This window comes from Drosophila sechellia, chromosome X, assembly GCF_004382195.2.
Source record: "Drosophila sechellia strain sech25 chromosome X, ASM438219v1, whole genome shotgun sequence".
NCBI lineage: Eukaryota > Metazoa > Arthropoda > Insecta > Diptera > Drosophilidae > Drosophila > Drosophila sechellia.
In genome coordinates this window covers 19,444,242-19,456,362 of record NC_045954.1, presented here as the reverse complement: position 1 = coordinate 19,456,362, position 12,121 = coordinate 19,444,242, and the positions used below count along the sequence as shown (strand labels likewise).

The 12,121-nt window shown below is 43.3% G+C and overlaps 1 protein-coding gene and 1 long non-coding RNA gene across 2 annotated transcripts; one reads left to right on the top strand and one right to left on the bottom strand.

The window, feature by feature from the left end:
• The first annotated feature begins 413 nt into the window (after window positions 1–413).
• Window positions 414–11,816, top strand: LOC6614983. Its single transcript, XM_002039364.2, has 5 exons — window positions 414–836; window positions 8,733–8,914; window positions 8,996–9,122; window positions 9,190–10,722; window positions 10,785–11,816. The coding sequence occupies exons 2-5, from the start codon at window positions 8,750–8,752 to the stop codon at window positions 10,922–10,924; spliced, it is 1,965 nt and encodes a 654-aa protein (XP_002039400.2). The 5' UTR covers window positions 414–836; window positions 8,733–8,749; the 3' UTR covers window positions 10,925–11,816.
• On the bottom strand, window positions 5,857–6,772 carry LOC116802067. The gene is made up of 2 exons (XR_004362460.1): window positions 6,493–6,772; window positions 5,857–6,334 (listed from the first exon to the last, which is right to left on the bottom strand). It is a non-coding gene; the product is annotated as an uncharacterized LOC116802067 (long non-coding RNA).
• Window positions 11,817–12,121: the final 305 nt, after the last annotated feature.

Below are 12,121 nucleotides of genomic sequence, written 5' to 3'. Positions count from 1 at the left end.
TAGCTTACTACGAACAATAAATAGTGAGTTGAGAATTAAAAATACGATATTAGAAGAATGAGTTAGCTTCTATAAATAGTAGTTATAGTTTTATAAATGTATGCTAATGCTTTACAAGGTAATTATATAAAAAAAAATAAATAAAATGGAGAATTTGTTTCACGTAGATTTATAATATATTTCAAAAAAAGTTAATTATAAATTTATTGTCCGCATGCCAAGTATGCGATGTGTATGTGATCCATGGTCAAGAGCTTTTCAGTCTTTCTTGCTTGCCCAATGCGAATTTCTCTCAGTGTACGGCCAGCTCTCTCCGACCATCTCGCTCTCGCTCCGCCGTTTTGCTTTGCCAGTGGCTTTGCTGTGCTTTGCTTTGGCGTAGAATGCTATAAAGGAGACCGCAGCCTTGGAACAGCAGCAAGTCGACTGCTGGCCGCGTAACAGTAAACACACCGACGAGCGGACGTACACGGAGCGAAAGAAGGTGGCAGTTCCATGGAATCGAGCTACCACGAAAGAGTTATTGTCTGTTAGAAGCACCAGCGCTGCAGCAGCAGCAGCAGTACAAATATTGTGTGCCGTCCGAAGAGAACAGCTGAGCCACACGCTGTTTTTTAACGCTGTCCCGTTCTGCGGCACTTGCTGTTAGTTATCCGTAGCCGTCGTGTGTCGTCGTCGTATTTGAACTCTCTTTTTGTTACTGTGCACATATTTTTGAATTCTCTGTGCTGCACTCAGTGCACAGGGAAAAGTGTTAGAATTAGCAGATCATCAAGACATCTGCTAACCTGTGATTTCCAACACACCCGAAGGCAAATTGGCAACAAGTTACCACCGTAAGTCTCGTGTCGATCAACAAGTGAAGATGTTAGTTAAGTGCCAATAGAACCGAACAAGAAGTTATTGAATTTGCTAATATATTCCGATAAAAACGAGTTCCAAGAAAGCAACCCTACTATTAATTTACGTGATGTGTAACTGTTATTTGTGATTCAATATAAGGTGATTTTGTGAAATTTTTGAACTATGCCCGCAACAAATGTAGCCCACTGTTCTGGGTGTAGGGGATTTTCAGAAGCTTTGTCTTTGGCCATAAACCGTAATTAGAAGGCATTAAAAACGTGTGATTTGAAAATTCGTGAATTAAACCCTATAGGATTGTTCTCTTCCTCTCTCTGGAGTGAGAGAACCCAAATTGAGTTTATGAATTAGCTGTAGTTTCCATGGTACATATGTATGTACATATGCACATATGTATGTACCATCCAGTTGGGTGGGATCCGTCTAGTCCAATCCATAATCCTCTGCCCAGTCTGATCTGATCCCGGAACCAAATTGAGTTTTGCCAAAGGTTTCAGCATTTTTCATGTGCATTTTTTTCATCTAACCATCGACGGGGAGCAGAAAATGTTTACCAAATTGAATTACACATTTTTATGATGTGCTGGTGCCTTGCTCTGCCCCCTTCCTCCTCCCCCCTTCCCCACCGCCGCCTGTCAGGCCTCAGGTGCTGTCCTGAATCTGGAAATCCGGGTGTCCGGGTGTCCGGGTGCCGAAGCCGGAATGGAAGGAGTCCACGTTTTGGAGAGCGGGAATGCATTTATGGCGCCGCCATTAGGGTGGACCAGTAAATTAGGTTAATTTTTGAAAGTAATCGAAAGCTTTAGCAGCGCCTTTTTTTGATGAATTAGAAAGAACTTGCATATTCTGGAATCAAGGCAAACTGTATTTTTCACACACTGTAGGTCACATTTCAATATGTAAGTGCTGCATTAAATACAAATATTAAATATAATTATAGTAGTATAATAATCTATAATCTGTTTTGTAATCACGAGTAGCACTGCTTACTGCAACTGTTTGGTAAAAATACTTTGTAGATCCTTTGGTCTACGCCCAAATGAGCATGAATGCAAAAGCCAACATAAACGGCTAATTATGAAAGTATCCCGATTTAACTCGAGGCCTGGCTTATAATGACCGATTATTTGATTAAAAGGCATCCGAACGCATTCAAGAGCAACCGAATATTGTTGGCCGCTGATGATAACCATTGTTGGTTGCCAAGGTTTCCATAGAATTTGCAGTTGGCTCACAAGCCAGCTGGCGAAATGCTGTCTGAAATTCCGACTTAACTCCCCACCAGATAGATAACCTGTTGCATTTTGCAATGGGGTAAACAAAGGAGCACATTCGAGCGCATTCATCTGGAAAATTGATGGTAAATTTCGCATTTAGTTTGATTCTCAATTGAATCAACAGTTTCTAAGCCTGCTGCTTGTGCGATGATGATGATGATGATGATGATTACCGGCATGATGTATAATGTATAATAATGGTCTATCCACCCTCCGCAAAATTTGCAATGGTCAAGGAGGCGGTGCAAAGGTCTATTAGTCCAGAATCTCAAGCGGTGATAAGCCAATCCAAAAAGGCAGACTGTTATATGCCAGATATTCGTAGATAGTTGGAGGGTTATTTCAATGAAAAGCTTTGAAATGTTACTTTGCCTTCTTCACAATGAATATTCAGAAAAGAAGAATTAACAAAGCAATATGATTATGAACAGTTTGTTTATCAACATTCAGGTGTGTGCACTAATTTCTTGCCGCCAAAAGCAAGGCCAATTGGTTTATAACCATGCATTTGCATTATTGAATTGTCATTTTTTATCTTAGTAAACCGCCTCCTCCTCCTCCTCGTAGATCGTGTGTCAGCCACTTGTCTTGTTTGACAGCACACCCAAGTGGCATTAGCATTTGGGGATTGAAACTGGAACCATTGGCCAGTTTGCCCAAGAGAATTTCTAGGATTGGTTTTGGGTTTCTCCACTGCACCGCAGTGCACTTCTCTCGGGCCCTCGGAGCACTTCAGTTCACGGAAGGCACCACTTGGTGGGAGTCGGGTTGAAGTACGTGAGTTTATTTGGCTGAACACAAAAATCAGAGACTCGAACAACACACACACACTCAAGACCGCAAAACAAAAAACAAAATTAAACAAAAAATATAATAAAATAAAAGAAGTGAAGTGAAGGAGAGGAGCGGAGGGGAGAGGTGCCTAGGAATGGTCTGAAATGTGCATTAAACGCTTTGCATAGGAAAGCGACATGGACATGGTATGGGGATTGCGCCGGAGATTGACATTCCCATTCCCATTCCCGTTCCCGCTCCTATTCCTATTCCATTGGGCTACCCACTCCTATTACCATTTCCCATTCCCTAACCCAATCCCATTCCCTATCCCTACTATACCATTTTCACTTCGAGAATCGCAGAGAACACACACAAAACACACATGTGAGAATGTGCCGGGTGTTGGGATTATTTTGTGGCCGGGTGAGGGGTCTTCGCTTCAGGCCTTCGGGCAATAACAATCATTCGAAATGCGCCTTAAAATAGCAAGCACCCAAGCACCGAACACGTTGCTCATAATCTCCGATGCAATTGAGTGCTGGCAGCCAGCACATGAATGATAACTTTGTCCAGGCCCACTGGAGTATTAATAGCCATTTCTAGTCCCTATTGAAAGCGAGCATGACGCCCGCTGCCATGCCAACCAGCAGCCCCATTGAGCTCCTCCTGCCATTGCCCGACCATCATCGCCCGACCCTGCACAACCACCAACAACAAAGCCGAAAAAGCGTCTAAGCCACATTCCAACTTCAGTTGGCTGTCGCCACCAGGTGTCAATGCTTTAAGTTATGTTTTGCATTTGCAAACACATCAACACCCCCAACCAAGCAACCAACCAACCAACCAAGCAACACCGCCACCATTTCCACTTGTTGCACTAATTAGCAGCGGGAACTTTTACTAGCACAGCAAAGCCCACCCAAAACCGACACCCAACCATTTGTTCGAGTTAGCGAAGTTCAACTGTATGGCTTGCTGCCCGAGATTGCTTCCCACTCAGCTGGGCTTGGGTCTTATGGATTCTGCAGTTTGTTTTACACCACAAGAGTGCCACGAAAGTAGCAGGCGCCAACCACTCGGGGATCGGAAGGAAGACCACAGATTCTGTGGAACGCAACCAGGGGGTCTTTATTGCAGTTTACGATTCGATGCGTTTATATTACCGAAATAAACCCTAATTGGACAACTTGATGCAGCAAAAGGCGGCACGCATTTGTGCCAGACTTTCCTCCCATCGACGTTGATCTCTAAAAAACCGGTTTCAGCCTTATATGCATACAAATACAAATCACTTCCTCTAAACAATGATTTCAGCGTCATTATAGCGTCAAACACCGAGTACGCCCCTAAAAACGAGAGTTTGACATACTATATTTGTGCCTACAAATAACCGTTTTGAACGAGGAACTATTTTAGTTAATCACGCCAGGAACCTGATAATACGTATATTTAACTACAGATCACATGAATATTCTCAGCCAACAAAGAAATGACTTCCGAAACAAATAATTAAATAAAAAGTATTCTATGGAACTCTATTGTTTTGATAGCATTCCTACTGCGTCGATATAAAAAACTTAATATTTCCTCTTACACATTTTCTAGACTAGACACTCAACTTGAAAGCATTGTGGAATTATTTGCTTTCGCCTCCCTCGAATACTAAATCATTTAATAATGTTCCCCAATCAGATCAAAGCGGAATCCGTTTCCATTGTAATCTTCTGAAAAGAGCTAAGCTCTTCGGGCAGCAATCCCATTGAGAGATGGATGGATGATATCTCTATATAGTATATCCATCTATACCAGTGGGTGATTATAATAATACTATTTACGACCAAGATTCCCTCCCTTTCCCCCTCCACAAACTTTAAGTTCACCTCCCTCCAACCAGATTGTACATACATACATATATTTGTTTGTTCTCTTATTTGATCAGCTGAAAGTTGGGCGTTCTCTTACTTTTCTCATTAGCAGCGAATCAATTACGCGCGTATCGCTGGGCTTTAATCAATTCTCATTGACACAATTTAATTGAAGCGTTTGCTTGTGAAATAAAACGATCTAAGCGCCAATTCGTTGACGCCTCTCATGTATTCACATACCCATACTATATCTTGTGAATGAATACTCATATACTCATATACTCATGTGTTGTATATACGATTCGATTCCGTTTATTACACCACAAAGCAAACCGATTAATCTCAATTAGGGGCCAATTGGCTGAGCGAAAATGCTGGAGAAAACTTCCGTTGCGTGTGGAAGCACTGGGAGAAAATCTAGTTCGAATAAGTGATCGTAATGGTGTGAATCCATTCACACTTCAACTAATATATCTCTACATATTCTACATCTCTTCTATAATATAATATCTCGTATTTATATATATAAATAAATGATTGTATTAATGACATCCTTAAGATACCCATGTTATATGCTCCTGATAACACAATGATATCTCTTTCTCTGAGTGTATCCGTGGGTAGCTTGTTGGATAGTTGTTCGCCCATTAGCTGCACCTGTTCTACACGCTCGCTCCTTGTATTTTTTGTTCCGTCTGTGTGCCTGAGTGGTGGGCATGTCGTGAACTTGAGAAAGTACAAGTGTTTCCACCATTTGTTCTCCGGCTCCGCTTCGTCCCGCCCAGAGATAACCGGCGATCGGCCTAATCAATAGTGCCGCCATCAGGGCCCTATCTATCTATCTTTCTATCTTGCCGAGCGAATGACTCATCCATAGGGCCGACCGTTCGCCATTCGGCTGCGATAAGGCTTATAGTTTGGTAGGCCCGTTAATTGGTGCACAGAGAGAAATGAAGTCATTGGTGCACAGCTCTTCACTTGAGGCCTAAATTAATCTTTGATCTCAGATCACATCATGGCGGATTTGGAATCTTCGGAAAACCCCATTTACCGATTCGGACTTGAAACGAAGATTATTCGGGTTTTCGAACTGCGTTTTTTATGCTTTAATCTGCCAATTTTTGCGTTATCTTATCACATAATAGCATGGTCGTAGAACTACCAATTTTTTCAATTTTTCAACGTGTTCGCATGCAAGTCCCTAGACAGTCAGATTCGTGGTAAATAGCACGTGCTTTTCGGCTGCGCTTATCACAGGCACCTACAGGCACCTACAGGCACTGGTATCCGCATCGAGTCTTATCTGGCCAATGCGAAAAGTATTTGCCAATCCTTGGGCGCATTCGGTTCCTTTGTCTGATCGCCTAAGGGAATACTCGGCTTTCCATTCGTTGGGGTCCGGTCTTATCGTACAAAAGATAACGCCATTCGACGGCAATAGGCCCAGCGAATCCCTTGTTTATTGACTTCTTCTTCTTCTTCACCGGCTCCTCATTAAAATGCAAAATTATAGGCACAAGCGTTTTATCGATGAACGGGTTATCCAAAAATAGGCTTCAACCATCCAGTCAAATTGTGATTTGTATTTTATTGCATGTTGACAAATCGAAGTGGGGAAGGGGGTATTAAAAAAAAAAATAAATAAAATAAAAAAAAATAACGGTGAAATAACCAATTGTCCCCAACTAACCAACCAAACAGCCAGCACTTACCAACTTTATCATAGCATGAGTATTTGTTTTTCCACACAAAATTTTTGCCCATGCGGCATGACGGCGCAAAATACAATGTCATGTATAGGAAAAAATTGACGACAAATTGCGGAAAGCACTCGGCACATGCCCCACCGATCCCGAAGACCCAAAAACCGGAATATGGTGAGTCGGTGGATCGATGGATCGATGGATCGCTGGATCGTCCGATCGCTCGATCGCTCCGACTTGCTCGATATTCCGACAACTCAGAGCGAAAGTATCGCCCCCCAATGCTCTCACGAGGAATATGGAATATGGAATGTCATGCGATGAGTTTGCAAGTACAGTGTAGCAAACTAGTCGAGTGTTTGTTTCTAGTCACTTCTAGTCGATAGGTTAATAATGTAGTGGTTTAATATCAATGTTATCGCATTGAAAATCTTGCTAACGCATCTAACGCATTGCCAGTTTGTCTAAAAGGTGTCTAAAAGTAGGCAACATCTTTTCTTTATTAGATATTTTTACTACTAAATCAAGTAAAAATTTTAGAAGTTAGATTTTTATTCCGAATACCTAAGAGTTAGTTTGCAAATCTTCCTTATGCCAGCACATGGTAATGAAGTTATTTGTGTAAATAGATAATTCCTTTAAACTTTGTTCAGAAACTGGATTGCTTATATATTAACTTCCGTAGAAATGATAACACAATTAATACCTCTTAACTTAAGCATATTCCTTACCCCATCCTGTGTAGATGGCCAGACTCTCATCCAGCTTTTCTCAGTTGATCGATGGCTTGGAACGTAAAGTCTGCTAAGTGCCATCGTCGGGGGTTTTGTACTTCTGGTTCTACCCCTCGATCCCTCGATCCCCGACCTGGTTTCCGACTGACTGCGTCAGCGGGCGGGCGTCAATTTATGGCACGCTTCCATGAAGTTCCATGGCTGATGATGGCGATGCTGATGGGACGGGTCTTCCGGGGGAGCACTGTCTGAATGAAGACATATCCCCAGTGCACCAGCTGTACTCGTCCCCGCATTATCGATGCATAAATAAACGAGATGCCGAGGTTGTGCGATCCACACGAGCTCTGCTTTTATTTTTACAACTTGTCCTTTGATTATCGCAAGAACCGAACGATGACAACGATGGTGTCTCGCATTGCCGCATTTTGATGGTCCGGTCTGGCGGCTTTCGCACTCCGCTCCAATCAGCAATCTCCGATCTCCCATCTGCAATCATTGCGCCAATGCAAAGCACACACACCCGCTAAGTGATTTCCCTTCAAGATCACCAAATTGCATCAGTTTTTAGCGGGACAGGTAGAGCGTGCCTTGCATAACCAAGCTCCATGCTGTGTGTCGCACCCATGATGATGGCAAATCAAAAAAATAGAACTATCTATACGATGGAGCCCCACACGATCGAGTGGTCTATCGACCCCGCCCCGTTCATAAATGCCTATGACTGTCATATAATAATGACTCCGGCAATTCAGCTATCTCCTGCGATCCCAATTAGCAATTAGAGCATTATCTCCCCCGCCACCCGTTACCACGGCAAAGAGTCGTTGAAGGTGTGTCGCCGATTCAACTGATATTGCCGATGGAGTCTGATACCTTGTAATTTGGAAAATCCCCGGATGGCATATGTTGTCCCAAGTGATGTGCATTTGTAGGTTCGTTAGATATTATATGGCATTGGTATGGGTTGAGCATTTAACGCCTGCTTAGAACTTGTGACAGAGCTCTCGGGAAAAATAGGTGTTACCTAATGAAAAGTGTGGATGTGCTTTTAATTTACACGATTTACTCAGCACTTGGCACTTTAAAGTGGTGGGAAATCGAAGTCAAACACTAAGATTCCTCACGTTCTTTAAGTTCTCAAGTACCACAAATTAAGTACATAAAGAGCTTAAAAGTTGTAATTAGTTAAATGCCATGCAAGTTTGGATATGGGTTTAACCTGCAAAGTTGCTAATTTCTGCTGTTTTGATGAGAGCACCAACTAATTTCCTCTAAAAATGTGACATTTGCTTATCATTTAGCCTTGTATGTACGTATCTAATTAGCACACTATCGAGTAGGTCATTAGTCGCATTATAGGAGGTTGTCTACAGCGCAATATTCCTACTCCTTAAATGCTAAAAATCAGTGAATAGTAGGCCCTGTATGTTCTGCCTTGAGCGACAAAAAGGCCTGAACTAAAAAAAGAAACGACACAGGCAGTGCCATTAATCAACGTCTTTGCGCTTTCAGGATCACATCTCGCCACAATGGAAAAATCCAGCTTAACGGAGAAGAATCACACCCAAGTGTACAATGACACAACGAAGCCAAAGAAGCCCAAGCGTCGCGACAAGAGCGATCTGGGTCCGGATTTTGTGGCGCCCGACGGGGGATGGGGCTGGGTGGTCTGTCTGGCAGCCGGTTTCAATAACGTGAGTGATATAGCGTGGCCGAGTTGGAGCAGTCTGGATGGGATGGCATAATAATCTCCCTATCCTCCCATTCCCGCACAGTTCTTCCTTTTCCCGGCTCTGCAGCAATATGGCCTGATCTACAGGGTGCGGATGCAATCCCTGGGCTTCGATGCCAAGCAAACCACGACCATTGTGAACGTGGTGATGGCAATCTCCTCGCTAGTGGGTGAGTTTCACCTGGCCAACGCTCCATCGATTATGCATTTGCTGATATATACATCTCTTCTCCATAGGCATTGTCAATGGCGCCATGTTCCGGCGGTTCACATTCCGTCAGGTGGCCCTGACCGGCACCATTCTGGCCTTCCTGGGCATCTTCTTGTCGGCCTTTTGCACCACCTTCTGGCAGTATATCATTTGTTTGTCGGCGATATTTGGTATCGGCTTGGGTCTTGCCATGGCCGCCACCTCTCTGGCGGTCAATACGTACTTCAAGCTGAAGCGGCGTCGTGCCACGGGTTTCTCGTGGACGATCACTGGCCTGGGACCCATATTCTTTCCGCAGCTGTCCACCATCCTGCTGGGCTACTATGGAGCCCAGGGCACTATTCTGATCTACGCTGGAATCGCCATGAATGCCATTCTCTGCGCTTTGACCTTGCAACCCGTGCTTTGGCATGTGAAGAAGCCCGAAAAAACAGTTCCCAGTATAATCGAAGGGATTCCCGAGACGGAGAAGTTGCAACCAGAACTTTTGGAGGCCAATGGCAATCTGTTGTCGCCCAGCAATGATCCGTGGAAGGATTACGAGTGCAAGTACTGTCAGTACCAGAAACGTTCTAAGCGAGGCCTTTTCTCGTCCCAATACCTCTTCAATGTCGATGATCCCGAGAGGCCTGGGTACGAAATCACCGAGCCAGGAACTCCCATGTTGGCCCGTGCCAATGACGGTTGGTTTGGATCGAAGCTCTCCCTGACCTCGGAGAGCGCGGGCGGAGCTCGCTCTCGCACTCGTCAAGCTCTGATGCGTCAGGTTTCATCCAGAAGTCGTGAGAATCTCGATAGACTGGAACAAAATCGCCATGACCAGGCTCCAGACACTCCATCCGCTGCGCCCTTGTACAAGCCAAACTACTTCAATCGCGAGCGCGAGGACCTCGATCGCTATGCCAGCAAGACGAGCGTGTATTCTCGGCCTGGTCAGGATGAGCTCCTGCGCTGCACCTGTGCAGAGGACAAGGCACTGCTGCAAAAGACCGCCGAGTCGCTTCACGTGGACCTGCTCAATAATTTGGCCGACGACGTTGCCGAGGAGGAGGCCAAGAAGCGCATGACCTTCTTCCAGAAGGTGAGCAAGTTCTTCGATCTGGATCTTCTGCGGGACTTCACATTTGTCAACCTGGCCGTCGGCATGAGCATCATGATGTTCGGCGAGATGAACTTCTCGGTGCTGACCCCATTCATCCTGAACAGCTTTGGGTACACGGATACACAGATCTCGCTGGTGATGTCGCTGCTGGCCTGCATGGATATATCGGTGAGGTTCCTCGCTCCGCTCGCCTTGGAGAAGGTGAAGCTGGATAACCGTGTGCTGTTTGCCTTCGGCATCCTGTGCATCGCCGTGGGCCGCGTGGTGGTGGCCTTTACCGACTCGTACGAGGTCATGATCGGCGTCTTCCTGCTGATCGGCTTCGGCAAGGCATTCCGCACCATCTTCTCACCTCTGATAATACCCAGTTACGTTCCGCTCAACCGCTTGCCAGCTGCATCTGGTCTGCAGCTCATCTTCAACACCATATTCTCGTTTGGCATGGGCCCAATTCTTGGTGAGTTTAATGGTGGTTATATTGTGTCTGAAACGTAATAATCATTTCTATTTTCCTTAAAGGCATCTTGACGGAGGCGTACGGTTATGCAGCCACCATCCATACCATCAATGCACTCACCCTCTTGGCTTTACTCCTTTGGCTAACTGAGTCCGTGGTGCGCCGCATTTTGGGCAAACCCTCGCAAGGATTGGGCCAATAGAAGCCGCATTCATACTAATCCGAATTGAAATTGCGACGAGTGGGAGCTCAAAACCTTCGTCGGAACTGAACTACTTGCATATGTCCATCCCAGTGTGCGAGATCATGGCTAACTTGGAGCTGTAGACATAACCTAGTCCATAATTCCCGGGCGATGTGTGCGAATAGTATTACTTGAGAAACATATCTCTTAACTAGCTCATAATCACCCATCGCTACATAAATTTACGGTCCATTTTTTTTTAGCTTTTGATACTCGTACTAGAATAATTGAATGTACTTAGTGATACGTTATAAGTGTAATAATATTGTTCCGCAGTTGATAAAGAAATATATATATATGTATATTAGTTAGAAAAAGTATCGAAATTGTGCAAAAGTTTGGTTACACTATTGGTTAAGTGACTAAATTGAAATACACCATGGTTTGAACATGTGAGTCAGCATATTTATAAAATGGGAAGTTAAACTACTTTTTGTGTACTTTGTTTATGCATAAATGTAGTGATTAGAGGGTAGGATTAAGGGCATTATTAAGGCATATCTGAACGTTTGGGGATGATTTTAAAGAGTTCATACTAAATTTAGTATGCATTTTACTCAAAGATTACTTAGAAGAAATAAATATTTATCAGATGTTCGAAGGCTTGTTCCATATTCGTCAAGGCTTTAATTAATATATAAATAAAATCTCAAGTTGGTTTTGTTCTATATGTGCCAATGCAGCTTGTTGAACTTGCTTACTAAGATTACTTACAATCTTTGTGTATGTAAATGTAAAAACTATGAGAAACTATAAATATAAATAGTAGTATATAAATAGTTGTAGTCGATGTTTTCCACATGATAACGATTTAATTAAGTTAATAAAATTCATTTGCCCGTTGGTAGAATATGTGTAAACATTTTTATTTGCATATAAAGCGTAACAATAAACCAATAAATAGATAAGTAAATATATTGTGTACGTTTCTGGTTCGGCATTGAATATTTAAAATGTATGTTATTGTTGTTGAAATACGAAATAAATGCAAGCATATTCGCTTGACTTTATTTGTTACCAATTCATTTATTAGGCGAAACGAGGTTAAATAATTTTATTGCTACGCAGAGGGCAACTTTGAAATTTCCCCTAAAAGTAGGCTTGAAAATTTTTAGCTTGCCATGTTTTGCACCATTAGCAACAATTATTTATATA